The 27,482-nt window shown below is 42.9% G+C and overlaps 1 protein-coding gene across 2 annotated transcripts; it reads right to left on the bottom strand.

Annotated features, from left to right (window-relative positions):
- Positions 1–627: 627 nt before the first annotated feature.
- Positions 628–24,037, bottom strand: rassf6 (Ras association domain family member 6). Of its 2 annotated transcripts, XM_056433087.1 has the most exons (11): positions 23,903–24,034; positions 13,781–13,848; positions 12,452–12,530; positions 12,037–12,197; positions 11,346–11,440; positions 10,905–11,104; positions 5,981–6,082; positions 5,291–5,342; positions 5,079–5,197; positions 1,607–1,704; positions 628–1,022 (listed from the first exon to the last, which is right to left on the bottom strand). In XM_056433087.1, exons 2-11 carry the CDS (start codon positions 13,837–13,839, stop codon positions 947–949), a joined length of 1,041 nt encoding a protein of 346 aa, XP_056289062.1. In that variant the 5' UTR covers positions 13,840–13,848; positions 23,903–24,034; the 3' UTR covers positions 628–946. The 2 variants fall into 2 exon arrangements, with proteins under 2 accessions (XP_056289062.1, XP_056289063.1); XM_056433088.1 differs by lacking the exons at positions 5,079–5,197; positions 5,291–5,342 and having other exon boundaries at positions 23,903–24,037.
- Between the last annotated feature and the right edge of the window lie 3,445 nt (positions 24,038–27,482).

Raw genomic sequence — 27,482 nt, 5'->3', positions numbered from 1 at the left:
TTATGTGTAGAATAAGTTGAGGAGACTGTTGTATCTTTGGCTAACTCTTAGCTCAACATTAGCATAACACCGGGGACTGAGACTGAATGGGTTCACAACTCCAAGTGCAAACTGTACACGCCCCTCTGATAACACATATACCCGATCACTCCGCTCTGTAGGTCAATACCATAGTAATATTACATTACTCTTTCTTTGAGTCATTTAAGACATGCTGCCAAAGGCATACTATCATATTTCAACATCTTCTGCATGCCTAACTGTCCTTTGTAAAACAAATGTTCTACGTTTTGAAATCATGTACTGTACATCTCCCAGGATAACAAAAAAGTGATTAAGATTCATTTGAAGTATGGGCTTTGATGACCGTATTTAGAATTACTATTACTACTTATAAGCAAAACATTAAAAAAAATATTTATTTAATTACCTTTCCATTTATGTCGGTGCAAAAGGGAAACTGATGTCAAGTATTGGCACCACAGAAGCTTAAAGGAATGAGTACACAAGTTGGCAGTCTCTATTTAAAACTAATCATGACATATATTTGTGTATGTCTGTATGGATTACTTTGCGGATTATAACCAATTTCTTAAATGTCCAGAAAGCAGAACACATACGAGGTCATGCTGGTCCCACAACTTCTATTTATTAACGCTCAACACTGATTTACAGTTATTTACAACAGCATCTTACATGAATATCTTGTACTTATTTTACAGATAAAAAAAAATAAATGAAGGGGGAAAAAAAAAAAATCACATGATGAATACAAATGACAGTGACCCAGTTTGTACGACTTGAAACAGAGCCATGTATGTTGTCGGCATGTCAGGTTTAGGTGTGGTCACGTGGCATCTTTGTTTCACAACCAAACATCTTTCAACATGTTCCTGAAGTGAAAGGCGTTGGACGCTGGACAGCAAGTCGTTGGCTGTGATGACCGTCAGACACTGGTCTCAAAGTGAGGGAACATCTTACAGGTCAGCGTGTGGGACAGGACTCTATGCTGCTGGTGGCACCTGACACACACACAAAAAACATACATGTATACAAACACCATGAGCGAGCTGCAACCTGTAAAGGCAATTTACTGTAAAATAATGGCGCCTCGCCTGCTATTGAAGTGCTACTACATGGATGTTGTCTTCAACTCTCAAATGAATATGTAGTCTATTTAAATCTATGACGGGTCGTGTCGTGAATGAAGTGAGTGAGTGGGGCGACTATGGGTCAGTGGGTAGCAGGTCCGTCTTTCAATCAGGGGGTTGGAGGTTCAATCCCGCCCTGAGTTGATGTGTCCTTGAGCAAGACACCTAACCCTGAATTGCTCCCTGGCCGATCTACAGTGAATGAATGTAACAGGATTGTCTAAGCGCTTTGGATAAAAGCGTCAGCTAAATGACATGTAATGTAATGTAATGGTTGTTGCTCAAGTATAAAGGCGTTGTCGGTTCATGCTGTGAGTTTGATGCACCAAACCGGACGTCACCATCTTGTTTTTCCTTATGAACCTGCATACGGCAATTCTCTGACAATTCATTCTTACGAAAGCGAGTGTCATCAATGAAGGCGGGATGCGAGTGCATATGGGTTATGTACTGACTTGCTAATGACTCTCTGTATCAGTCGGTTCTCCTCCTCACGCAGTTGCAGGAGCACCTGCTCCAGGATGGGCAGCTCCAAGTTCAGATACTGGGCTACCTGAGAGAAGAGGAGAGGTTTAGTTTTAAACAATCCTTTATTTCACTCTTGTTTTCACAGGTGTTGGGGGTTAAGAGCTCAGGTGCAGAGGAACCATGACTCCAGGTAAAGGGAACAAAAACTCTCTTTTACTGCTCAACATAAAAACTCTGGTTGACAACAGGTACAAAGACAGGAATCATGACAGGTACAAAGACACTAATAAAGACAACAATCCGGGAAGACAAGGGGAAGACTGGGACAATATATAGGGGGAGAAAACCACAGGTGAAGGCCATGAGTGATCAGGGAGACAGAGGTGGCTGAGGGCAGGTGAAGTAAATTAAATCATTTGAAAAACAAAAAATAATAGTTCAACAAACAAAATATCACAATGAGCATTATGTTCAAAGTTTACCACAGGCATCTACTGAGCATAAAATACTCCCATCTGTCCATGAAAGCCTGTATATTGTCCACCGTCGGGCTTTCAACAGTCCCTTCAGAACATTCACTTAATCCTTACTACCGTCCCCCCTCGCCCGTTTCTTCTGTGTCAGCCAGATAACCGACTTGGTAGAACCAGACACAAATTTGACCAATGTAAGAACAGTCTTCTTTTTGGTGCAATATTTTGGATCGAAAATAAATAAAATGAAAGAAAAGTCCCCCCTAAGACCCTGAAACCATTCCTTCAAAAGGTCAAAGAGTGCAGAGGACACTGAAAAAACTAAATGTTCCAGGATCTCCGCCTGACAGCAGAAATACCACTCCCCAATGTATGGATCCAAGGGTGCTCGGTATCTGTTTGTGGCTCTGCCCGTGCCGACCCTCCGCTGGAGGTCTGCTGTCCGCTTCATAACGGACAGCTTGTACAAGCACCTTCAGCTGCCTTCCGGGGAAGAACATGGGCCAAAGTACTCGGTCCACCTCGACTCCTTCAACCCTGCCACAAAACGCAAGTTCAACCTTTATGCAGATTTCAAAAATTGATTTTTTCCCTACTGCCTGAAACTTGCCCAATTGAGGGCTTGTAAACGCCAGCAGCATTTTTCTAGTTCTGATGGAGCGGCTGTGTATTGGCGGTGTGTATTGGCATATATCTAACGTTTACAACGTTCTAGGGCTGCAACTAACGATTATTTCGATAATCGATTAATCGGATAAAAAAAATAATAATAATAATTTTCAACCCTTTATTCAAAACAGGGTTCGTACGGTCATGGAAAACCTGGAAAAGTCATGGAATTTTTAAATGGCTATTTCCAGGCCTAGAAAAGTAATTGAAAAAAATTAAAATCCCAAAATGTTTGGAAAAGTAATGCAAATGTGTTATATTCAAATGTTAATTTACATAGAATATATACTGTATGCTTTGGAATTATCATTGTTATTTTAAATACTACATCTTCTCTTGTTCATGTATAGACAGAGTTTTCACAAAATGTTTAATCATGGAAATTTGGTTTAAAGTTATGGAAAGGTCCTGGAGATCTACTGGTCAGCATGTGTATGAACCCTGTCACAAACAGAACTGGCAGCGCTTTACTCTCCTGAGTTGGCTATTTACGGGTTAAACGCGTCATACGTGTCGGTGAGGGGGCGGGGCTTATCTCTGTTGCCTTTCTCGTGAAAAATACATTCCGCCATCCGCCACGGAAAAAATAACCACTTTTCTCGTTACTTCTTGTGGAAATGCCACACACGTCATACACGCCCTGGTGTCTGGGTTCATAACATCACCCGAGGCGCATACAGCTCGGTGAATGTCACTCCGACTACGTAAATGACTTCCACATCCAGCGCCACGTGAGCAGCAGCAGCCAATTAGATTCATCAACAACGGAGCAGCTCAGCGCTGATTGGCTCTCTGGCAGCGTTCCGTCTCTCCCTCCGCTCTGGTTTCTCCTGCGCCGCTCTGCGCTCAACTCAACTTTGTTTATCCTCCGTGACTTATTGAGCGCTGTAATAATTGCGCGACACAACGAATCGATAATGAAATTCGTTGCCAACTATTTTAATAATAGATTTTTATCGATTTTATCGATTCGTTGTTGCAGCCCTACAACGTTTCATCCAACATTCTCTGGTCTCATACTGATGCAGGCCTCTTTCCATTCTATAACCGGATCGTATGCACAAAGGCTGTGATACTTAGAGGAGCCAGAGGTTGGCGGTACACTTTGGGGTTCCACGGCGGTGGTGCCTTTTGAAACCTTGTCACAGAACCACCGGTATCGTACGCTGTCTAGTCGTTCGTCTTTGGCATTTCGACATGGTGCAGTAGGAGAATCGGCAAGTCTGTGTCATCCCCGATCAGTGCAGTGTCTTTTGTTTGGGCAGAGGCAACAGCTGTTTGAACAATTAACCCGTCGGCGTCGTGCGTTGCCCGGTCTATGCTACAGACAGCTCTCTCCAGCTTGTCGCTCAGATCATGGATGAGTCGCCTTGATGTCCAGGAAATCTTCTTTCTTTGATTGAATCATCATGTCACCACCAAAGTGTACTGTCACACCGGCACAAGCCCCTGTTCGTCTCGGTTGAGTGGTGACTGGGGCGGGGGTGGGGGAGTGGCTCAGGGAACAGGTGCCGGGAAGAGGCCTAATTGACCTCAGCTGCAAGGGGTCAAGGGTTGTTTCTCTAACCTATATGAGGTGGGATAGGGACGGAGGCACGAGAGAGGAGAGCAGAGGCAAGGCGAGGTAGTCAGATTTTTAAAAAAAAGGTATGTCTTTACTCCAGGCAAGGTTAAAAGACAAATTGGCAAGCAGAGAGCAGCCTTACGCGGCAGCAGAACGCAGGGCACGCAGCGCTGCCACGCTTCTCCGTTCCCGACTTGAGTTTCCCAAAGCACAACGGCGGCAACAGACCAGCATCTATGTTTCTTAATGCTTTTTATTGCTCAGAGCCCTTTTAGACTGTTTTGTGTGTGCGCTCTCCTGTAGCAGAAAGTGTAACAGCGGAGGACAGCGTGTGTGTCCTCCGACCGCTGCCTGCAGTGTGAAGGACATAAAGAGGGGATCATAATGAATGAAGCTGCACTAGAATTGGATTCAATCTATTGTCATTGCACAGAGTACAGGTACACAGGTAACACAATGTATTCTCTGCATTTGACCCATCCTTAGTTATTAGGGAGCGTGGGCTGCAGTGATGCGCCCAGGGAGCAACTGGGGGTTCAGTGCCTTGCTCATGGACACTTTGACTTGCAACTAATGGGGAGAGCGGGGATCGAACCGACGACCTTGGGGTTGCAGGACGACCCCCGTACCCCACTGAGCTACAGCCGCCCCAGGAATACTTGTCTTTGTTCATATTTGTTTCCCCACAGTGTGTGTCGATATGCTCTTATAGTTTCGGTCTGGTCTCTCAGGAGGCGGGGCTCGAACACTCACGTCGATGCTGACTTCCTCTTCGTCCATGTCGATCAGAAAGATCTTCATGATGTCATTGGAGGGCCCCTGAAGGATGCGCTCCCACAGGGGCTGGTCTCTGTCACTGAGCTTCCTCCTTTCTGGACGACACGCAGCATCAGTGATAGGAATCGTTGTCCGACAACAAATTATTTAATTTACCACGTGAAAAAAAGACAGAAAAGAAGCCGTACCTCCACTCTGGTGAACACAGTACAGAGTGAACTCCTGGGGATCGTTCTCTATCTGTAGGACGGAAATGCAAGAAAAACATTTAAACATCCGTCCTAAATCCCTGTTATTTTTGTAAAATTAATGTGATTATTATATTTTTATCTAATAGATCATAATAATTTACAACCTACATTTCTGGGTTTGTTTTGAAAAATATATATTATATATATATATTATTTATAATAAGAATATTATAACATGTTTATGCCTCCGAGCTGGCAATAGCCGTGGATGAATAGAGAAACTTTCTTAAAATGTGGCACAAGCGTCCGGTTTGACTGCGGTTCGATTACATTTTGGAGGTCACAGTTCAAGGTCACTGCGACTTCACATCCGTCTCGTTCTTGTCAACGCGATGTCTCTGGAGCGGAACTCTTCAAATTGGGGACTAACGCCCAGTTGGTCTGAAGGATGAACTGAATATAACTTACTTCAAGGTCAAATGTCAAGGTCACTGTGACCTGTGATTTAAACTGCAACACGACTGCACTCTAGTTCGGTCTTGAAAAGATCATCTCATCAATATCATACCTACAAGGTTCAAGCCTACTAATGAGAGAGTCCATTTGGGTGAGTTCAAACTAGATATAAAACAATGCACTGCTTCATTCATACTTTTGATTCAAATAACTGACTTCATAATAGCTCACCTTGAACTTTTTGAGCAGCTGTTCGATGACCTGGCGTGTGGTCATCCTGCTGGTGATACGGACTTTAGTTGGAGTGTCGAAGGATGGAGTGAAGATCGACGTCTGCGGGAGACAAGGGGAGGAAGTGAGATCCAGCACAGGTGTGAGTGAGGTCAACTGGCCGGCCGGCGTTTATGAGATTCGAGAAAATGCGACCAGGTAGAGGAAGGAACAGAATCATGGAACAGACTCATGGAACAGAATCATGGAACAGAATCATGGAACAGACTCATGGAACAGGCTCATGGAACAGAATCATGGAACAGAATCATGGAACAGACTCATGGAACAGACTCATGGAATAGACTCATGGAACAGACTCATGGAACAGAATCATGGAACAGACTCATGGAACAGAATCATGGAACAGACTCATGGAATAGACTCATGGAACAGGCTCATGGAACAGACTCATGGAACAGAATCATGGAACAGAATCATGGAATAGACTCATGGAACAGACTCATGGAACAGAATCATGGAACAGAATCATGGAACAGACTCATGGAATAGACTCATGGAACAGGCTCATGGAATAGACTCATGGAACAGAATCATGGAACAGACTCATGGAATAGACTCATGGAACAGACTCATGGAATAGACTCATGGAACAGAATCATGGAACAGGCTCATGGAACAGAATCATGGAACAGAATCATGGAACAGAATCATGGAACAGACTCATGGAATAGACTCATGGAACAGGCTCATGGAACAGACTCATGGAACAGAATCATGGAACAGATTCATGGAATAGACTCATGGAACAGACTCATGGAACAGACTCATGAAATAGACTCATGGAACAGAATCATGGAACAGACTCATGGAACAGAATCATGGAACAGACTCATGGAACAGATTCATGGAATAGACTCATGGAACAGATTCATGGAATAGACTCATGGAACAGAATCATGGAACAGGCTCATGGAACAGAATCATGGAACAGACTCATGGAATAGACTCATGGAACAGAATCATGGAACAGACTCATGGAACAGAATCATGGAACATGCTCATGGAACAGGCTCATGGAACAGAATCATGGAACAGAATCATGGAACAGACTCATGGAATAGACTCATGGAACAGGCTCATGGAACAGACTCATGGAACAGAATCATGGAACAGACTCATGGAACAGAATCATGGAACAGACTCATGGAACAGACTCATGGAATAGACTCATGGAACAGAATCATGGAACAGACTCATGGAATAGACTCATGGAACAGGCTCATGGAACAGAATCATGGAACAGACTCATGGAACAGAATCATGGAACAGACTCATGGAACAGATTCATGGAATAGACTCATGGAACAGATTCATGGAATAGACTCATGGAACAGAATCATGGAACAGGCTCATGGAACAGAATCATGGAATAGACTCATGGAGCAGAATCATGGAATAGACTCATGGAACAGAATCATGGAACAGACTCATGGAACAGAATCATGGAACATGCTCATGGAATAGGCTCATGGAACAGGCTCCGGAACAGGCTCATGGAACAGACTCATGGAACAGACTCATGGAATAGACTCATGGAACAGAATCATGGAATAGACTCATGGAACAGGCTCATGGAACAGAATCATGGAACAGAATCATGGAACAGAATCATGGAACAGACTCATGGAACAGAATCATGGAACAGACTCATGGAATAGACTCATGGAACAGAATCATGGAACAGACTCATGGAACAGAATCATGGAACAGAATCATGGAACAGACTCATGGAACAGAATCATGGAACAGGCTCATGGAACAGACTCATGGAACAGAATCATGGAACAGACTCATGGAACAGGCTCATGGAACAGAATCATGGAACAGAATCATGGAACAGAATCATGGAACAGACTCATGGAACAGAATCATGGAACAGACTCATGGAACAGACTCATGGAACAGAATCATGGAACAGGCTCATGGAACAGAATCATGGAACAGACTCATGGAACAGACTCATGGAACAGAATCATGGAACAGACTCATGGAACAGAATCATGGAACATACTCATGGAACAGAATCATGGAACAGACTCATGGAATAGACTCATGGAACAGGCTCATGGAACAGACTCATGGAACAGAATCATGGAACAGACTCATGGAACAGACTCATGGAACAGAATCATGGAACAGAATCATGGAACAGAATCATGGAACAGAATCATGGAACAGACTCATGGAATAGACTCATGGAACAGGCTCATGGAACAGACTCATGGAACAGAATCATGGAACAGACTCATGGAATAGACTCATGGAACAGACTCATGGAACAGAATCATGGAACAGACTCATGGAACAGACTCATGGAACAGACTCATGGAACAGAATCATGGAACAGAATCATGGAACAGACTCATGGAACAGACTCATGGAACAGAATCATGGAACAGAATCATGGAACAGAATCATGGAACAGAATCATGGAACACTCATGGAACAGACTCATGGAACAGAATCATGGAACAGACTCATGGAACAGAATCATGGAACAGACTCATGGAACAGAAGAATCATGGAACAGACTCATGGAACAGATTCATGGAATAGACTCATGGAACAGATTCATGGAATAGACTCATGGAACAGAATCATGGAACAGCCTCATGGAACAGAATCATGGAACAGACTCATGGAATAGACTCATGGAACAGAATCATTGAACAGACTCATGGAACAGAATCATGGAACATGCTCATGGAACAGGCTCATGGAATAGGCTCATGGAACAGGCTCATGGAACAGAATCATGGAATAGACTCATGGAACAGGCTCATGGAACAGGCTCATGGAACAGGCTCATGGAACAGGCTCATGGAACAGACTCATGGAATAGACTCATGGAACAGAATCATGGAATAGACTCATGGAACAGGCTCATGGAACAGAATCATGGAATAGACTCATGGAATAGACTCATGGAACAGAATCATGGAACAGGCTCATGGAACAGAATCATGGAACAGACTCATGGAATAGACTCATGGAACAGGCTCATGGAACAGACTCATGGAACAGAATCATGGAACAGACTCATGGAACAGAATCATGGAACAGACTCATGGAACAGACTCATGGAATAGACTCATGGAACAGAATCATGGAACAGACTCATGGAATAGACTCATGGAACAGGCTCATGGAACAGAATCATGGAACAGACTCATGGAACAGAATCATGGAACAGACTCATGGAACAGATTCATGGAATAGACTCATGGAACAGATTCATGGAATAGACTCATGGAACAGAATCATGGAATAGGCTCATGGAACAGAATCATGGAATAGACTCATGGAGCAGAATCATGGAATAGACTCATGGAACAGAATCATGGAACAGACTCATGGAACAGAATCATGGAACATGCTCATGGAACAGGCTCATGGAATAGGCTCATGGAACAGGCTCATGGAACAGAATCATGGAATAGACTCATGGAACAGGCTCATGGAACAGGCTCATGGAACAGACTCATGGAACAGACTCATGGAACAGACTCATGGAACAGAATCATGGAATAGACTCATGGAACAGGCTCATGGAACAGAATCATGGAACAGAATCATGGAACAGAATCATGGAACAGACTCATGGAACAGAATCATGGAACAGACTCATGGAATAGACTCATGGAACAGAATCATGGAACAGACTCATGGAACAGAATCATGGAACAGAATCATGGAACAGACTCATGGAACAGAATCATGGAACAGGCTCATGGAATAGACTCATGGAACAGAATCATGGAATAGACTCATGGAACAGGCTCATGGAACAGAATCATGGAACAGAATCATGGAACAGAATCATGGAACAGACTCATGGAACAGAATCATGGAACAGACTCATGGATAGACTCATGGAACAGAATCATGGAACAGACGCATGGAACAGAATCATGGAACAGACTCATGGAACAGACTCATGGAACAGAATCATGGAACAGACTCATGGAACAGAATCATGGAACAGGCTCATGGAACAGAATCATGGAACAGACTCATGGAACAGACTCAAAGCTCAGCAGAGCACACGAGTAAAAAAAAAAAGAAGGAAGTTAGTTCATGAATGACTTTAGTCATTATATATATAATGACAATGTAAAGTCGTTATTACTATTATTAGGGCCCGATCACTATTATTCAGAGAACATTTTTTCTTAAAATGTTTGTTATTATTATTTAGATTTGCGGTCAGAACAATCAAAAGACCGTAGTTCTAAAAGTTTTCAGGTCTCATCAAACAACGTGGATGTGGTGTGGCGATAAAAAAAAAGAAGGCACCTGCACCAGACCCCCCCCCCCCCCACCAATATAGTCCAATTAATAAATATGCAGTTTTTCTTATTTTTCTTAAATTACTTATATTATTTATTCCAGGAGTCTTTTAATTTCGAATGCAACATTTATTTGACATCTTTTATTCCCCATCTGTTATATTCCGATGATTGGGGCCGTGGTTATCTCACAGATCCCGACCCAAGTGTTGCCCCCTTAAATTGAACTGTTCAGAAACACCCTCTCTTAAAGAGACAGCGCTCTCTTCCAAAGGGTCAACAAGCACTTTCATCCCTTCACAGTTAAGTATGTGCACAGGTGATCAACACTCTCAAACATAGGAACAACACATGAATTTACTGAAAATAATTTTTTTAAAATGGACACAGTTGTATTAAATCATTAAGATAAATGACACAACATATTTCAGGGTGCTACACAAACAACACAAGAATTAGCGAGCGCACGCAGCGCGTTCCTCTGTTTTCTGAAGATCCGTCCTAGCCCAAGAGACGACTCTGCTACTTAATTAATGTATTTATTTAGAGTTCACTTAAATGATAATAAATACCTTATAGTTATAGAAGTGTCCATTGATGGAAAAGCGATGTTGTCTTTCCTTCTCCCGCTGCGCGGCCGACTTCCCCCTGCCCCTCCTCCTCTTGACCAATGAGGCGTCACTCATGCAGCGAATCAGGTTGGACTCCGCCTCCAGCTCGGAGTTCTTCGGCCTCGCAGGGCGCAGCGTGGTCGTCTCGTAAACAGCCGGCCCTTTCGGAGTGCAAATGTCTCATATTCAACATTTGTTGGGAATAACGTTTATTTTTTTCATTTTGTTTTTTACTTTAAAATAAAGTAAAATCAAGCCCAAATTTGAACGCAGGACTCGAGTGTTTTAACAACTGCGGTATTGCTCCTGTTAACTGGAGTAAAAGAACATTCACCGCGACTCCTCTGAGATAAGATAGTTGAGAAATGCATTGTGGGATGTGGGAGGACAAATAAAAGCCACCTGGTAACGATTTGGTGACTATTGTGTCCTGCGGCATCTCAGCCATCTCGTCAATCTGGTGAAGGTCATTGTATTCCCCCCACCGCGACATGCCCCTGCAGAGACACACAGAGAGGGACTCATTGGGAAAAATACAAAAAAAAGACCACCTCTGTACACACAAAAAAGTGCTTTTGTTAGAATCTTATATCTCACAGCAAAATAGGACCTTGTCATGTAAAGAAAATTGGAACCTGCTCTTTTTTAAAACTCAATACACCACCATTCCTACTCATCGTGGAATGTTGAGGCCTATTTTAATTTAATTTGTCTAACATTGAGAACTAGAACGGGCACTCGGTAGAGTGCATACCTTCGCATATCACAAGATTGGGCATTGAATTATGAACATGTTGGCATTAGTTGCATGCCAATTGGATATAAATTGACCGCGCTATGGTAAAAAGAAGATTTTGACCTTTTCCTGACCTTGACCTTGGCCTTTGACACGATCGATCCCAAAATCTAATCAAATGGTCCCCGGATAATAACCAATCATCCCACCAAATTTCATGCGATTCGGTTTAATACTTTTTGACTTATGTGAATGACACGCACGCACGCATACAAATACACGGCGATCAAAACATTACCTTCCGCATTTTCAATGCGAAGGTAATGATGTTTCTCTTTTGGCTCATGCCAACAATACCTCTTGTCCCCGATGGGGCTGATTGGACTGATGGGGCCCGGCGAGGACAGAGGGACGAAGGGGAGCATCTGTCTGTTGTCCTGTATTCTCAGCCTGATGGGTCTGCGTACTCCCCAGGAGATGTTCAGGAAGCCCTCCACCACCACCTCGCCATCGCCACCCTGTTACAGACACACAGACACCTGCATGGCGTGTAGTTACCATAGTAGTCATACGTTGGATTAACACACGCTTTTTTTAAAGAAAGCTATGCAATCTATTAATCTTGAGAAATAAGATGCGTGTAGACTTTCTCTCACGTCTAAAGGCAATACAAAAACAATTTTACTTTTTTTTTTAAAGGCTGACCCGCGAAGAAATGTGAATTCTGTGCAACAGCTAAATATAACGTCTGTAACTTAGTGGTGTAACACACCTGAGAGTAGCTGAGGTGCAGTTGAGTGTGGTCCTTCAGGAAGCCGTTATAAGTGTTCAGCAGGGTGAGAAACTCTGATCTGAAATGGACGCAGCACACAGAAACATCGCTCCACGTGTAAATAACACTGACATACCACTGTACACGGAAGAGATATATTTCATAGTTGTTTAACGTGTGCTACATAATCACTGTCAAATCTAAACGGGACCACGCGGGCAAATCCACCGACCTCTGCACCATTACAATGTGGTGTTACTGTTGTGTGTGTGTATTATGTGTGTGTGTGTGTATATATATATATATATATATAGATGTATATGACTTGAGGTATATGCAGTATCTCCCTTAATACATATAGCTATGTTGTGTTCAAGTTGACCAGATGGCATGCATGAAATCATAGAGCATTCATCACAACCATAAGAGACTCGACTTGACTTGTATATCATAAGTATTTATATTTGTTAAGTATTTATACATTTTGTAAGTATTTATACAGAAACTTGACTTGATTTACTACAGATAAATATATATATATATATATATATTTATTGGACATTCATTACAACCATAAGATACTTGAGACTTGACTTACTAGATACATATATGCATCTACTTGTTTGTATATTTTGTATTTCCTCAAGTCTCTTATGGTTGTAATGTTCAATCATTCCACGCATGCCATCTGGTCTGCTTAGAGCTAGATCTAAAAAGCAATTCAAAACATGTCATACATCATAATTCTTGTATCTATTAAATAATATCTATATAAATATTGGATCAATTTAATCAATTGTTATAAAAAGAAAATCTATGGTATGATTTGCACTGGCTCACCAACGCATGGCAGCTTGACACGTCACCTCAAGCCACTCAATAACAGAGGTGCTCACGAGTCATCGCATGTAGGCTCAAGTTGAGTCTCACTGTGTGTGTGTGTGTGTGTGTGTGTTTGTGTGTTTGTGCAGGAGAAGTGAATGCGACTTGAGTCCAAATCCCAACTCTGCACAGTAGTCAAATGTTTAGAGCAGTCAAATGTCTGTATGTAAACTGAGCAACGAAAAACAAACAGAACCATATTCCTTGTGTGTGTGTGTGTGTGTGTGTGTGTGTATGTGTGTGTTTGTGTGTATGTGTGTCACATCCATCTCAAAGCGTCTAATTCTGAGTAAACACGACCATGACACGTCACAGAGCAGCAACCATGCGAGAGTGACGTGTTTGTACATGAAAGACAACTTTCTTAAAAAAAAATATATATATATATATATATATATATATATATATATTGGTACTTTAGAGCAAAACTCAAACAAAGCCTCCCACCTGGTCAGTGTCCTCCCGTCCCCAGCCTGGACCATTGGGAGAAGATCTGCTCCGTTCATCTCTGGTCACTGAGAGAGGGGGGAGGTTTTTGGGAAGGGGGGGGGGGGGGGGGGACAAAACACAAGTGTAAATCTGGAGCTGGGAGCAGGAGGCGGCCCACTTTGCGCTTCCACCCGACACATGACACGAGGAGCCGCACTCAGGACCCTAAAGGATATAGTAACAAGACTCTCGCCTCTCTGACACGACACATCAGAGCTCGCTTCGACAGTTTCTGCTTCTTTGTCCCCGTCCCTCTCCTCTCTGGGCTTTAAATATCTATTTCTTCTCTCTCCCTCTCTCTCTCTCTCTCTGGAGTTTCTGTGTTATATTTACCCCCTCGCTCTCTCCCTCTGTCTCTCTCTCTCTCCGTGCCTTCACTCTTTCACTTTTTTTTCTTTCTTTGTGTGCTGTCTCCAAGACATGTAATAACAGTACTCCACCCAGTAACCAGTGATGACAGCGTGGAGCCGACCGTTTGTTTATTCCTCGGGGCCCGTGAGCAGTGATTGTGTTGTTGTTGTTGGTATAGCATCCACGTGGCGTCTGTGTTTTTGTTGTGGTTGTGTTGCAAACCTCTCTTCGGTTTCTCGTTCATCTGAATTATTGTGAACAGCAGCAGTCTGTCCTGTTTGTTCTTTATCTTTGACTCACTCTCTCTCTCTCTCTCTCTCTCTCTGTGTCTCGGCCTGTTCGCTGGCAGAGGAAATATCTCAGGTATTCAGCAGTTGTCATACCAGCACTACCCCCCCCCCCCCCACCCCGTATATTCTGACTGACAGCTCACTCTTGTGCAGGGAGACAAACACGTTTCCACCAGCAAATGAAGAAAAAAAAGGCACAGCGCACAAACTTCTCATGCAATTTCTATCAAATGTAAGTAAAATCGGACAATAATATGAACGTAGTTTTTGCACATTGAGGTTTTCCCGCCAAGTCGTGGATTTAAAAACAACACGTTCTCATGGGATTACATGCTATGTTACACATGCTGTCTATCTGAAAGCTATCACATGTGACATGTATATTATGTCTGGTGTGTTTCACATTGGCTTCATAGTTCAAAACTGATTTTATTCTAATTGAAGATCCAAGTGAGAACTTTCCTTCTAACATGAATGCATTACAGTATACACAATACATTAGATGTTAACAATGATGTGCTTTATGATACCGTAACAAAAAAAGGAACAGTTTAATCAAATCCCTGTTGAGACTCCGCCCACTGTTGAGACTCCGCCCACTCCTCCTCTCTACCTCCATCTGCCTGATGGATCGTGGAGGTCTCCATCGTGGAATATGCCTACTATGAACTATTCATACACTCTGTCATATTCATTGAATGTATTTTAACTCTAAATCTGTACACATGACATCTATTGCACCTGTCCATCCTGGAGAGGGATCCTCCTCTGTTGCTCTCCTGAAGGTTTCTTCCCTTTTTTCCCCCTGAAGGGTTATTTGGGAGTTTTTCCTGGTCCGATGCAAGGTTTTGGGGCAGGGATGTCTATGTGTACAGATTGTAAAGCACTCCGAGACAAATTTGTAATTTGTGAAATTGGGCTATACAAATAAACTGAATTGAATTGAATTGAAATACAAAAGTGCAAGCAAGAAAAAGAACACACAATAAAACTGAAGTCAAAAGGACTCCGGGGAGAAAGCAGAGTTAGTAACGTGTGATTGAGAGATGAAAATTCATCCCTAAGGAGAGAAAAAAGAGGAGATAGGTGCTCAGTGCATCCTAAAACGTCCCCCGGCAGCTATAAGCCTATAGCAGCATATCAAGGGGCTGGACCAGGTGAACCTGATTCAGCCCTAACTATAAGCTCTGTCAAAGAGGAAGGTCTTAAGTCGACTCTTAAACGAGGTGACTGTGTCTGCCTCCGGACTGAAGGTTGTGCTATGGGGGACACTGGGTGACAGGGATGACAGGGGCGTGGGTCTACTCTGTTTCTGCTTTCTGACATGAACCCTGCGTTGTCACAGATATGGCTGTCCGTTGATCAAGAGGAGCTTGATAACTAAAGGCTCTGGCTCCCATTCTACTTTTTAAAACTACAAGTAGTCCCGCATTTAGTGAGCGCAGCTCTCTAGTGGGGCAATATGGTACTACGAGCTCCTTAAGATATGATGGTGCATCACCAATCAAGGCTTTGTACGTTAAGAGAAGAATTTTAAAAGTGATTCTTGATTTTACTGGGAGCCAGTGCAGAGCAGCTAGTGCAGGAGTGATGTGATCTCTTTTCTTAGTTTTAGTGAGAATACGAGCTGCAGCATTCTGGATCAACTGGAGGGACCTAAGAGACTTATTTGAGCAGCCTAATAATAAGGAGTTGCAGTAATCCAGTCTCGAAGTAACGAACGTGAACCAATTTTTCTGCATCTTTTTGAGACAAGATGTGCCTGATTTTTGAAATATTACAGAGATGAAAAAATGCAGTCCTTGAGATTTGCTTTACATGGGAGTTAGAGGACAAGTCCCGATCAAAGATAACGCCAAGATTCTTTACAGTGGTGTTGGATGCCAGGGCAATGCCGTCTACAGAAACCACATCACCAGATAATTGATCTCTGAGGTGCTCAGGGCCGATTAAAATTACTTCGGTTTTGTCTGAGTTTAACATCAAGAAGTTGCAGGTCATCCATGTTTTTATGTCTTTAAGACATGCTTGAATTTTACCGAGTTGGTTGCTCTCCTCTGGTTTTATCGATAGATATAGTTGAGTATCATCTGCATAACAATGAAAGTTTATGGAATGTTTCCTGATAATATTGCCCAAAGGAAGCATGTATAGGTAAATAAAATTGGTCCAAGCACAGAACCTTGTGGAACTCCGTGATTAACGTTGGTGGTTATCGAGGCGTCATCGCTTACAAATACAAACTGAGATTGATCTGATAAATAGGATTTAAACCAAATTAGTGCCGTGCCTGAAATGCCAATCGACTGCTCCAGTCTCTGTAACAGGATGTCATGGTCAATGGTGTCGAATGTAGCACTAAGGTCTAACAAGACCAGTACAGAGATGAGTCCTTTATCTGATGCCATTAAGAGGTCATTTGTAATTTTCACCAGTGCTGTGGTGTTTTCTAAATCCTGATTGAAATTTCTCAAATAAACTATTATGATGTAGAAAGTCGCACAACTGATTTGCTACCACTTTCTCAAGGATCTTGGAGAGGAAGGGGAGGTTAGAGATCGGTCTGTAGTTAGCCAACACCTCTGGATCCAGAGTGGGCTTCTTCAGGAGAGGTTTAATAACAGCCACTTTGAAGGAGTGTGGCACGTGGCCTGTTAGCAGAGACACATTGATAATATCTAATAGAGAGCTGCCAATTAAAGGCAAACGCCTTTAAGCAGCCTCGTCGGGATGGGGTCCAAGAGACATGTAGACGTGTTAGAAGTAGAAACCGTTGAAGATAATTGGTCACGGTTGATGGGAGAAAAGCCATCCAAATATATACCAGGGCATACAGCGGTTTCAAGTCCATTCCAGTTGAGGACAGATTGGCACTGGTTAAGGGCAAGAGATTATTAATCTTGTCCCTAATAGTTAAAATCTTTTCATGAAAGAAGTTCATGAAGTCATTACCACTGAGGTCTATAGGGATACTCGGCCCACAGAGCTGTGACTCTCTGTCAGCCTGGCTACAGTGCTGAAGAGAAACCTGGGGTTGTTCTTATTTTTCTCTATTACTGATGAGTAATAGGCTGCTCTGGCATTACGGAGGGCCTTCTTATAAGTTTTAAGACTATCTCGCCAAACTAAGCGGGATTCTTCCAGATTAGTTGAACGCCATATGCTTTCAAGCCAGACGCTTGCTTTAGTTTGCGGGTCTGAGGTTATACCAGGACCAAATCTCCTCTGCCTCACTGTCTTCTTCTTCAGAGGGGCTATCGAGTCCAGTGTCATTCTCAGTGAGCCTGTGGCACTATCAACAAGATGATCAATCTGGGACGGACTAAAGTTAGACCAGGAGTCCTTTGTTATATTGAGACGTGGTATCGAATCAAATGCAGAAGGAATCGCTTCTTTAAATTTAGCTACAGCACTGTCAGTTAGACATCTGGTGTAGAAACTTTTGACTAACGGTGTACACTCCGGTAGTATACATTCAAAAGTGATGAGGTTGTGGTCTGACAGAAGAGGCTTCTGTGGGAAGATGTTCAAATGCTCAATGTCAATGCCATAAGTAAGAACAAGATCAAGCATGTGGCCAAAGCTGTGAGTGGGTTTCTGTACTCTCTGACAGAAGCCAATCGAGTCCAACAATGAGATGAATGCAGCACCTAGGCAATCATTATCAACATCCACATGGATATTAAAATCTCCTACAATAATAACTTTATCAGTTTTAAGAACCAAACTTGATATAAATTCTGAGAATTCAGATATAAACTCTGAATATGGACCTGGTGGCCGGTACAGAATCACAAATATAATTGGCTGTAGTGTTTTCCAGGTTGGATGTGAAAGACAAAGAACAAGGCTTTCAAATGAGTTGTAGTGTAATTTAGGTTTAGGATTTATTAATAGTCTCGAGTCAAAGATGGCTGCTACTCCACCTCCTGACCGATTGCCTCGAGGAATGTATTAATATGACTTGGAGGAGTCGATTCATTTAGGCATTGCTCTCCTGAAGGTTTCTTCCCTTTTTTCCCCCTGAAGGGTTATTTGGGAGTTTTTCCTGGTCCGATGCAAGGTTTTGGGGCAGGGATGTCTATGTGTACAGATTGTAAAGCACTCCGAGACAAATTTGTAATTTGTGAAATTGGGCTATACAAATAAACTGAATTGAATTGAATTGAAATACAAAAGTGCAAGCAAGAAAAAGAACACACAATAAAACTGAAGTCAAAAGGACTCCGGGGAGAAAGCAGAGTTAGTAACGTGTGATTGAGAGATGAAAATTCATCCCTAAGGAGAGAAAAAAGAGGAGATAGGTGCTCAGTGCATCCTAAAACGTCCCCCGGCAGCTATAAGCCTATAGCAGCATATCAAGGGGCTGGACCAGGTGAACCTGATTCAGCCCTAACTATAAGCTCTGTCAAAGAGGAAGGTCTTAAGTCGACTCTTAAACGAGGTGACTGTGTCTGCCTCCCGGACTGAAGGTTGTGCTATGGGGGACACTGGGTGACAGGGATGACAGGGGCGTGGGTCTACTCTGTTTCTGCTTTCTGACATGAACCCTGCGTTGTCACAGATATGGCTGTCCGTTGATCAAGAGGAGCTTGATAACTAAAGGCTCTGGCTCCCATTCTACTTTTTAAAACTACAAGTAGTCCCGCATTTAGTGAGCGCAGCTCTCTAGTGGGGCAATATGGTACTACGAGCTCCTTAAGATATGATGGTGCATCACCAATCAAGGCTTTGTACGTTAAGAGAAGAATTTTAAAAGTGATTCTTGATTTTACTGGGAGCCAGTGCAGAGCAGCTAGTGCAGGAGTGATGTGATCTCTTTTCTTAGTTTTAGTGAGAATACGAGCTGCAGCATTCTGGATCAACTGGAGGGACCTAAGAGACTTATTTGAGCAGCCTAATAATAAGGAGTTGCAGTAATCCAGTCTCGAAGTAACGAACGCGTGAACCAATTTTTCTGCATCTTTTTGAGACAAGATGTGCCTGATTTTTGAAATATTACGTAGATGAAAGAATGCAGTCCTTGAGATTTGCTTTACATGGGAGTTAGAGGACAAGTCCCGATCAAAGATAACGCCAAGATTCTTTACAGTGGTGTTGGATGCCAGGGCAATGCCGTCTACAGAAACCACATCACCAGATAATTGATCTCTGAGGTGCTCAGGGCCGATTAAAATTACTTCGGTTTTGTCTGAGTTTAACATCAAGAAGTTGCAGGTCATCCATGTTTTTATGTCTTTAAGACATGCTTGAATTTTACCGAGTTGGTTGCTCTCCTCTGGTTTCATCGATAGATATAGTTGAGTATCATCTGCATAACAATGAAAGTTTATGGAGTGTTTCCTGATAATATTGCCCAAAGGAAGCATGTATAGGGTAAATAAAATTGGTCCAAGCACAGAACCTTGTGGAACTCCGTGATTAACGTTGGTGGTTATCGAGGCGTCATCGTTTACAAATACAAACTGAGATTGATCTGATAAATAGGATTTAAACCAAATTAGTGCTGTGCCTGAAATGCCAATCGACTGCTCCAGTCTCTGTAACAGGATGTCATGGTCAATGGTGTCGAATGTAGCACTAAGGTCTAACAAGACCAGTACAGAGATGAGTCCTTTATCTGATGCCATTAAGAGGTCATTTGTAATTTTCACCAGTGCTGTGGTGTTTTCTAAATCCTGATTGAAATTTCTCAAATAAACTATTATGATGTAGAAAGTCGCACAACTGATTTGCGACCACTTTCTCAAGGATCTTTGAGAGGAAGGGGAGGTTAGAGATCGGTCTGTAGTTAGCCAACACCTCTGGATCCAGAGTGGGCTTCTTCAGGAGAGGTTTAATAACAGCCACTTTGAAGGAGTGTGGTACGTGGCCTGTTAGCAGAGACACATTGATAATATCTAATAGAGAGCTGCCAATTAAAGGCAAAACGTCTTTAAGCAGCCTCGTCGGGATGGGGTCCAAGAGACATGTAGACGTGTTAGAAGTAGAAACCGTTGAAGATAATTGGTCACGGTTGATGGGAGAAAAGCCATCCAAATATATACCAGGGCATACAGCGGTTTCCAAGGCCATTCCAGTTGAGGACAGATTGGCACTGGTTAAGGGCAAGAGATTATTAATCTTGTCCCTAATAGTTAAAATCTTTTCATGAAAGAAGTTCATGAAGTCATTACCACTGAGGTCTATAGGGATACTCGGCTCCACAGAGCTGTGACTCTCTGTCAGCCTGGCTACAGTGCTGAAGAGAAACCTGGGGTTGTTCTTATTTTTCTCTATTACTGATGAGTAATAGGCTGCTCTGGCATTACGGAGGGCCTTCTTATAAGTTTTAAGACTATCTCGCCAAACTAAGCGGGATTCTTCCAGATTAGTTGAACGCCATATGCTTTCAAGCTTTCGAGACGTTTGCTTTAGTTTGCGGGTCTGAGGGTTATACCAGGGACCAAATCTCCTCTGCCTCACTGTCTTCTTCTTCAGAGGGGCTATCGAGTCCAGTGTCATTCTCAGTGAGCCTGTGGCACTATCAACAAGATGATCAATCTGGGACGGACTAAAGTTAGACCAGGAGTCCTTTGTTATATTGAGACGTGGTATCGAATCAAATGCAGAAGGAATCGCTTCTTTAAATTTAGCTACAGCACTGTCAGTTAGACATCTGGTGTAGAAACTTTTGACTAACGGTGTACACTCCGGTAGTATACATTCAAAAGTGATGAGGTTGTGGTCTGACAGAAGAGGCTTCTGTGGGAAGATGTTCAAATGCTCAATGTCAATGCCATAAGTAAGAACAAGATCAAGCATGTGGCCAAAGCTGTGAGTGGGTTTCTGTACTCTGACAGAAGCCAATCGAGTCCAACAATGAGATGAATGCAGCACCTAGGCAATCATTATCAACATCCACATGGATATTAAAATCTCCTACAATAATAACTTTATCAGTTTTAAGAACCAAACTTGATATAAATTCTGAGAATTCAGATATAAACTCTGAATATGGACCTGGTGGCCGGTACAGAATCACAAATATAATTGGCTGTAGTGTTTTCCAGGTTGGATGTGAAAGACAAAGAACAAGGCTTTCAAATGAGTTGTAGTGTAATTTAGGTTTAGGATTTATTAATAGTCTCGAGTCAAAGATGGCTGCTACTCCACCTCCTTGACCGGTGCCTCGAGGAATGTGAGTATTAATATGACTTGGAGGAGTCGATTCATTTAGGCAGACATATTCTTCATGGCTCAGCCAGGTTTCAGTTAGACAACATAAATCAATGTGATTATCTGATATTAAATCATTTAGTAACACAGCTTTAGATGACAGAGATCTAATATTTAGGAGACCACATTTAATAGTCCTGTTTTGTTGCACTGCTGAAATAATGGTGTTAACTTGTATAAGGTTATTGTGTATGACTCCTCTTCTGCTTTCTTTTGATAGAATTAATTTAAGTTTTAAGTGGCCGTGGGACAGACACAGTCTCTATGGAGCTCTGGGAAGGACTGGGTGAGAGGGGGCGGAGGTCCCGGGGGAGGGATGTGCTATGGGGGACACTGGGTGACAGGGATGACAGGGGCGTGGGTCTACTCTGTTTCTGCTTTCTGACATGAACCCTGCGTTGTCACAGATATGGCTGTCCATTGATCAACTTGGTCATGTTTGCAGAAATGAGACGCGCTCCGTCCAACGTGGGATGGATGCCGTCTCTCCTCATCAGATCAGGCTTTCCCCAGAAAGTCTTCCAGTTGTCTACGTAGCCCACATTATTCGCTGGGCACCACCTCGACAGCCAACGGTTGAAAGACGACATTCGGCTAAACAATTCGTCTGTCTGCAAATTTGGGAGAGGGCCAGAGAAAACGACGGTGTCTGACAATGTCTTGGCATAAGCACACACGGATTCCACATTAATTTGAGTGACTTCCGAGCGGCGGGCTCGGGCATCATTACCACCGGTGTGTATTACAATCTGACTGTATCTCCGCTTGTCCTTAGCCAGCAGTTTCAAACAAGACTCCACGTCGCCCGCTCTGGCCTCCGGGAGGCACACGACTGTGGTCCGCGGCTTCGCTATTTTCACGTTCCTGACTATCGAGCTCCCGATAACCAGGGTGTGTTCCTCAGCGGGTGTGTCGCTGAGCAGGGAAAACTGGTTGGAAACGTGAAGTGGTTGGTGCACAGCGAGCTTCTGTATAGACTTACTACTCCTGCGAACAGTTACCCAACCTCCCGGCTGTTCTGGCACCGCCGGGGAACATCTAGCAGCTGACTCCACAGTTGTGAAGCCAAATCCATCCAGGGGTGTAAAGTGTGTGTGATTGACCCCTTCCCTACTCCCTACTCGCCTGCATACAAGAACAAGACTAAATATGCCAAAAAGAGCTAGAAAAGTATCCAAATCCATTCAGTGACGAAAAGTGTGGGGGGCCATTGCTGGAGGCGCAGCGCGATGATACAACTTTATTTTTCGTTTCAGACTGAAAAAAGTAGTTTTGTTCTGTTCTGGCACAAGTCCAAAGATTCACGTCTTGAACTTGAAATCTTGTGAGCACTTCATTGTTTGCCTTTCAAGCCTCAACATGCAGTTTTTTTAAAGCCCCCCCCCCCCCCCCCACCCTCCGCCTGGAGTAAACGCATCCAAAATGTGTGTGACTTGCGAATCACATGCATGTCAAAAGGAAAAGCCAACAATGGAGGAGAACCAGTGACGAGCGGTCGACACTGTGAGGAGTTGATGAATCCAACGCTGAGAGGACTGCCGCTGGTGGAAGATCGAAGCCCGGAAACCTGAAGGTGCTCACGAAACAAGACTATCTAGGATTTTTTATTTCACTGTAAAACCGTATATGCCTGCGGGACAAAAGCCAAGGAACAGCGTGATGACACCCTTAGTTTCTCTATATTGACTTCCTGTATGCCTCCCCCCGTGCACTCCTTGCTCCCTCTGTACCGTATCCTCGTGTGGAACATTTGCTCTTACCCACTCGCATGCACAGTTTTGAACTAAATATGCCAAAATGAACTTGGCCCCGCTTTTGCGATCCCTTTACTTTGTGACACGTGATTCATTTTTAAGAAACAAAACAGTGTCTTTTAACAAATTAAAGCACAGCAACTGAGTTGCAATACTTTATTAGAACGTATGAAAAAAGTTATTGTCAAACATCAACAGTTGTGGACCTAACTTTTGAGTGAAATTAATTTTCAATCGTGGCATTAATGCTCGTTTCATAAATCTGACGACGGTTAAAGAGGCGTAAGCTGTTTGCTGTTCACACAACAGGGCAATCAAAGAATAAACCCGCGGTGCGTTCAGGTAAGTTCTGTATAAATGATGGTTGTTCTAGCACTGTTTGGTTCCCGTACTTCCACCATGAAGCTCGCTTTATTTAACAAGCTGAAGCATGAACTACAAATGATTAAACGTGCATTCGCCCCTACCTGGCCGGGTCCTTCAATCGCCAAACAAATGAGGCTGGTTCACTCCATGTTTCAGGTGCCGTATCTTGTGTGTGTGTGTGTGTGCACGTGTGTGTGTGTCTGTGTGTTCACAGGTCCAGAGTACAGTGCATGTGGTAGGTGCGCTTGCGTAGCACGCTGCAGCAGCAGCTGGTTAATTATTGTAGGACACGTTGAGACAGCGTTGAGAGGGAAGGGCTGACTGACATCAGATATGACTTGCCTGCTTTGAACTTGTGTGTGTGTGTGTGTGTGAGAGAGAGAGAGAGAGAGAGAGTGAGAGAGCGAGCAACGCCGTGGTTTGCGGTTACAAGGCTTGACCCCATCAAATCTGAATCACAATCAGCTCTATTGTCGTAGCACACACGCACGGTTTTAGGGCGCTCTCGATGCAACACAAGGACAAGCAAAGGTAGAAAATAAAGATAAACACGAGAGTGTTTGTTCCAGTGAGAGCCCTTTTCTTCCTGAGAAGCATTTTTGGCAGAAATAATTCTTCAATGATTCTGTCAAGCATGGGTGTCAAAAGGGAACACCCACAATCCAGCCCACACATCCCCATGTGATTGTGAAACAAGTTTGATGCACCACATTATCCACTGGGGGCCTTCTAGGGGTTCTAGATTACATTACATGTCATTTATTAGAGGCTTTTATCTAAAGCGACTTACAATAAGTGCATTCAACTATGAGTACAAACTCAGAACAACAAGAATTAAGAAAGTCACATTTCTTCAAGAAAGCCAAACTACAAAAATACCATAAGTAGTAATACAATAAGTACGTGCCATTCAAGTGCCACTGAAGTGCTTATCTGTTTTTATTCAAGATACAGTCGGAAAATATGTGTTTTTCGTTTTCGGTGGAAGATGTAGAGACTTTCTGCTGTCCTGATGTCAGTGGGGAGCTCGTTCCACCACTGAGGAGCCAGGACAGCAAACAGTTTTGATTTTGTCGAGTGCTTAGTTCGAAGGGATGGAGTCACAAGTCGATTGGTTGATGCCGAGCGGAGTTCAGAGTTGGGCTGGGGTGTAAGGCTTGACCATATCCTGGATGTCGATGGGACCCGACCTGCTAAATCTAAATCTAAAAAAACCTAAAAGGTGTTCATTAACCCTTGTGTTGCCTTAGGGTCATTTTGACCCGCATCAATATTACACCCTCCCCCCGCCTTTGGGTCATTTTGACCCGATTCAATGTTTCACCCTCCTGTTACCTTTATATTTACTAACATATTTTACCCTTTGGGTTCAATTTGACGCCAGCAATTAAAACCTCGAGAAAATTATTAGAATTAATATTGTTTTCCAAGTTTAAGTGTGAGGCACTTTATGTTTGTTTGTTGACTACCGAAAGAACACCGACATTAAACATTGAATGGGGTCAAATTAATCCGAAGGCGGGGGGAGGGTGTAATATTGATTCGGGTCAAAATGACCCTAAGGCAACACAAGGGTTAAAAAAACCAACCATCTGAATCACTTAGTAAAACACCGAGGCATCCTGAGTCATTCACTGAACGAACATCCGAGTCTGTTAAAAACATAGTGTCGTAGATGTATTCAGGTCACTCAGGAAATCTGAGATGATGACAGTAGGCACCATGGTAATTTGAAACCTAGAACTCGAGAAAACATAGACTTCAGTTATCAAATATTTGCTTATTAAAGACGGCTTCCTGAAACTGGGAGGGCACCAGTAGCTGCATTCCACAGTAGCGAGCATGCAGCTGGTCCTATGGGACGACAGCTGCAGTTTCAGGAGAGTAAAGAGAGCAATAATCCAGGAGGGTTTCCGGAGGACAGATATCCAAGACACAATCGGTGGGTTCAATCAGAGGCACCACAGTCATGATTATTAGCGGATCCTAAGCCAGGACAGGTGTGGCAAGCATCATTCAGATGTGGCAAGGCATGCGGGTGGGTTTAAAAAAAGGACTCTGACACCTCTGTGCATTGAGAATAAATACAGCTTGACGAGATCTTCCTCTTCGTCGTCTAAATTATTTAGAGGTGCCGAGTTTGTATTCCTGTCCCCCTGAGAAGATATTTTGTGTGACTAGAGAACCGTACATTCTTCCACAACCACTGCTGGCATGGAGCACCACAGGGACCAGTGCTCGGCCCTTTACTCTTCTCCTTCTAGATGTCACCTTGGGATCAACTATTTCTAAAGCATATCATTTTAATGGAGATTTCTCTAAGATCTACTTCGTCTCACATAAGGCAACTGAGCAAACTACCCGACTCCGTCTCACGGAAGATTATAAACTGGTTATCTCAGAACTTCTTTCGATTCAAATGAAATAAATCCGATTCATCGTCGTCTTACTCAGAAACCCGGGCCCTATTTCTCGTACGTGGTTTAACTCAGTCGATCAAATGGCCTATTATCCAGCTAAAATGTTGAAGTCAGGCTATCTGGGTTTCTTACCTCTCCTATTACCTTTGGGGTCAATTTGACCCCATTCAATGTTTAACGTCTCTTGACATCATTAATTTTGCTTCATATTTCATGACTTTTCCTAATTTATTGGGGACAACTGGGAAAACATAACATTCACATGATGATATGTTTTCAATGTCCTGGACCCAACTTATACGCATCGGTGTTCCTTGGGGTCAATTTGTAAAACATATAAGAAATATCAACTTTTTTATTTATTTAAAGGGCTATTTAGGTAGTCAACAAACAAACATAAAGTATTTCACACTTAAACTTGGGAAACAATATTAATTCAAATAATGTTCTGAAGGTTTTAATTGCTGGGGTCAAATTGACCCCGAGGGTAAAAAGATGTCAGTAAATTTGAAGGTAACAGGAGGGTTAAAGGATGATCCACGCTCAAACAATCTCGTTAATTGGAACCAGACCTCAGTAATCAGGATAGTTAGTAAGATAGCGCGTGCCCGTCCGACTTCAAAAGGGGGAGGCGTCGATCACCGAAACCGTGATTTTCTAACAGCACAATAGCAAATAAACTCAAAGGAAGAGCCTCTTTATTCTCCGCTAACGAGCAGGAGATGATAATGAACACAAAAGAGAAATTCCAGACGATAATCATGGAACATCTAACACCACCACCGCTGCAAGGGCTAGACAAGAAGCATGGCAACACATCAGACAAGTTAAATGAGTAATGCTGCGTTTACATGAATATTCACAACACTTTACTCGCGTGAGTTTACTCTCCAGACTATTTGTGGTTCATTCATTAAGTTGATTCACTTCATTCCCACTGGAGAGGGGGCGTGGCTTATCTCCATGGCTTATCTCTGTCGAAACACTTATACTTTCCACCATGGAAGAAATAATCACTATTTCTGCTTTATACCTGTTGGGAAACTCCCACAAACGTGGGAACATCAAATGCCCTATATATATATATATACAGATATAAGAAGCAAGTTTGGAAAAATCACCATAGCAACTAATATATATATATATATATATACAGATATATATATATATATTAGTTGCTATGGTGATTTTTCCAAACTTGCTTCGTGGAACCGAAAAGCCTGACTTGTCAATCTCATCCTGAAAAGTATCCACGACATTA

Source organism: Pseudoliparis swirei, chromosome 15 (assembly GCF_029220125.1).
Source record: "Pseudoliparis swirei isolate HS2019 ecotype Mariana Trench chromosome 15, NWPU_hadal_v1, whole genome shotgun sequence".
Classification (NCBI taxonomy): domain Eukaryota; kingdom Metazoa; phylum Chordata; class Actinopteri; order Perciformes; family Liparidae; genus Pseudoliparis; species Pseudoliparis swirei.
The sequence above is the reverse complement of the archived record's forward strand: the minus strand, read 5'-3'. Positions and strand labels throughout refer to the sequence as shown.

Bases quoted from the DNA above. Each gene is read 5' to 3' on its own strand.
- rassf6 (XM_056433087.1), bottom strand. From the start codon at position 13,839: ATGAACGGAGCAGATCTTCTCCCAATGGTCCAGGCTGGGGACGGGAGG. The intron at 5,343-5,980 runs GTGAGCTATTAT...TCCGTCCTACAG, and splicing joins AGCTGCTCAAAAAGTTCAAG to ATAGAGAACGATCCCCAGGA. The intron at 1,023-1,606 runs GTCAGTACATAA...TGTGTGTGTCAG, and splicing joins ATACAGAGAGTCATTAGCAA to GTGCCACCAGCAGCATAGAG.